We start from the raw sequence: 2,727 nt of genomic DNA on the forward strand, positions 1-2,727 counted from the left end.
GCCTCCCAGAGAGCTAGGATTACAGGCGTGAGCCACCGCGCCTGGCCGTAACTTGATTTTTTAAAAAAAATATTACTTTGTGTTACTTCCTTTGATATTTACTTTACTTAGCAAATGTATTTTGAATGTCCACCTGAAAAATTTTGTTTCTTTCCCTCTCTCACTCCCTTCTTTCCTTCTCACCTATCTGCCTACCTCCCTGCCTACCTGCCTATCTATCCTAGCAGTACAGTGTTTACCCAATCATTTGGGCAGCAGGGAGAGGCCATGCAGATATAGTGCATCTCTTACTGCAAAATGGCGCTAAAGTCAACTGCTCTGACAAGGTAGGTCAGCACAGTCTTCCCAGGTTCCAGTCCATGTTATGTCCACTCAGTGTGTCAAGTTATAAGCATTTTATGTTTTTGTGTATTAATATATTTTATGTAGATATGTATCTGATAGATAGATCCCTTATGTGTATTATGTACTAAGTGTCCTTCTGATGTTTTTTATGTCACATTCATCATTCTCAAGAAAACAAACAGAGCTAATGGAATCCCTGTCTTCACTGTTTGAAGTTTTCTATTGGAACTCTTGTTCCTACCTTAAGTCCAGTCTGCTTTTCTCTGTATCGTTGTGAGAATGGTCTTTCTAAAATCAAGTTTGGTTATTTCTCTCTCGTGCTTAAAATCCTAAAGAACACTAAAGAACATCTCTGGTGTGGATGAAGATAGGCCTTGCCTTCTCTCTTCCCCCTGCTACCCGTACCCCACAGCTCCTTGCACGCCAGCCCACCACGTGACTCGTAGCACCCTAGTGCGCGTGCTCTTCCACAGCGTGCGATGCCTCTCTTCCTCGTCTGCCTTAGTTGCTTTTCATCTGTCAGCCTCAGCGCATTTACTGTCACCTCTGGAAAGCTCCCTAGAATGTTGTTCTGTTCTTTTTTTTTAAATCTTTAGCACGTTCCTCAAATATTCAATAAGTACCTACCTAGTTATCTTATTGTTCCTTGTTTTTGGAGAGCTTGGATGGCTTTGACTGTTTCAGGATAAAGCCCAAGCTTCTCAGTTTGGCTTCAGCCAACCTTCCCAGGCTCACTTCTTGCCATTCCTTTTCATATATGCTGTGCTTTTAGATACAACAGCTTGTCTAACTTTTGGTGAGCTTAGTTGCTTTATTTATTCTGTTCCCTCTGCTAGAAATGTTATCTTCTCTGTCTAATGAGCTCTGATTTATTTTTCAAGGCTCATTTGAGGTGTTGTCTTCCTTATTAAGTCTCCTTAACCTAGGTGCCCCTTGCTGTGTACTGTCAGTTCTGTCTGTGCATACTTGCATTTGTGTATGTAACCTGTTGCCTCATAATGATTGATTTCTGCAGATTTCTTACCTCTAGAGTGTAAGTTTCATAAAGATAAGGAATGTTCCTTTTTTTTCTTTTTGTACCTCCATTATTTCCATTAGCTGTCTTAGAACTTAACACATCGTTGGGGTAATCATATTCATTTCAGATTAATAACAATGTAGCTAAATACAGAAAAATAGCTATTATTTAAAGATTTTTGTGATTGGAATAGATTCTGTGCATAAATTTCTTTAAGTGAAACAGTATCGCTCAACCTTATGGGGGTGTTGGAAATCATCCTTGTCTTGATCCGGATGGTAGTTATACAGGTGTATATGAAAGTAAAAAATCTTCAAAGTAGTACACTGAAAAGTAGTGTATTTTTTGTACTTTATGCATTTTATGCCTTATTTTAAAATACTGCGTAAAATAACAGCTTAATGAGGAGTATAAGGGAGCCGTTGCAAATATTTATAATGCGGCATTTAGGAATGTTGCATTTTGTACTGTTTGCTACTTCAAGTTGACTGAGGTTTGAGGTGTGTCCAGAATGGCTACAAGTTCTGTCGATGTTTCTGATTTGACAATTTAATATCATGGAGGAACCTTTATTTTGTCCTACTATAGAAAATATTTATATGTAGCTTGGCATTCAAGGCTCTCCAGAATCAGGTATTATGCTACATAACCTGTCATTCTTTAGTGTTTTGAGAACATGTTTAGCACCTACTGTGTGCAGTGCCCTATACCTTTACTTAGCACAGGAGATACAAAAACAAAGAAGTGATCTCTGTTCAGAGAAGCAGGGACGTAAGTGGGACATATAAAATGCGGTCAAGTGACTTCGGAATTTGAGGATGGGAGAATTCACCGATTGCTGAGCAGTCAGTAAAGATTGGATAGAACCGAGACTTAATCTAGACCTTGAAGAAAGGGTAGAGCTTATGTTAGTGAAGAGGAGGAGGGGAGATGAACTGGGCACAGGGGAAATGAGAGCAGAAGCACCGGGGTGTCCTTTGTGTGGTGTGTTGAGCTGGCCTTGAGTGGATTGGTGGGTGGAGCTGGGCCGAGTGGTGAGGAGGGAGCTGAGAGGAGGAAGCCGGGGCACAGGTGAAGCCACCTGCAGGTGGGCCTTGGGCACCCCAGTGAAGAGGTTGGTCCTCTGCCCTGTAGACACAGAAAAGCACTGGGGGATCTAAGCAGTAGATTTGCACAAAGTGGTGTTTTAGAAAAATTAATGTTTGGTAGCACACTATGGGATGGATTGAAGACTAGGAGAATATTTTTATTGTTGACAGAGATAGGGAGATTTCTGTGCGAACTAATTTTTAGAGAAGGGAAATGAAGTTCGTTCGGATGTGTTGACTTTGAAGTGGTGGGGCACCTGTGGTTAGATGTCCCGC

The 2,727-nt window shown here is 41.0% G+C and overlaps 1 protein-coding gene across 1 annotated transcript in view; it reads left to right on the plus strand.

Annotated features, from left to right (window-relative positions):
- KIDINS220 (kinase D-interacting substrate, 220kDa) overlaps window positions 1-2,727 on the plus strand; it is a 129,154-nt gene that overhangs the window by 23,653 nt on the left and 102,774 nt on the right. The window contains exon 4 of the mRNA XM_012639944.1: window positions 225-326. Coding sequence (XP_012495398.1) covers window positions 225-326 — 102 coding nt within the window. The remainder of the gene's footprint in view (window positions 1-224; window positions 327-2,727) is intronic.

Source organism: Propithecus coquereli, unplaced genomic scaffold (assembly GCF_000956105.1).
Source record: "Propithecus coquereli isolate 6110/MARCELLA unplaced genomic scaffold, Pcoq_1.0 Scaffold145, whole genome shotgun sequence".
NCBI lineage: Eukaryota > Metazoa > Chordata > Mammalia > Primates > Indriidae > Propithecus > Propithecus coquereli.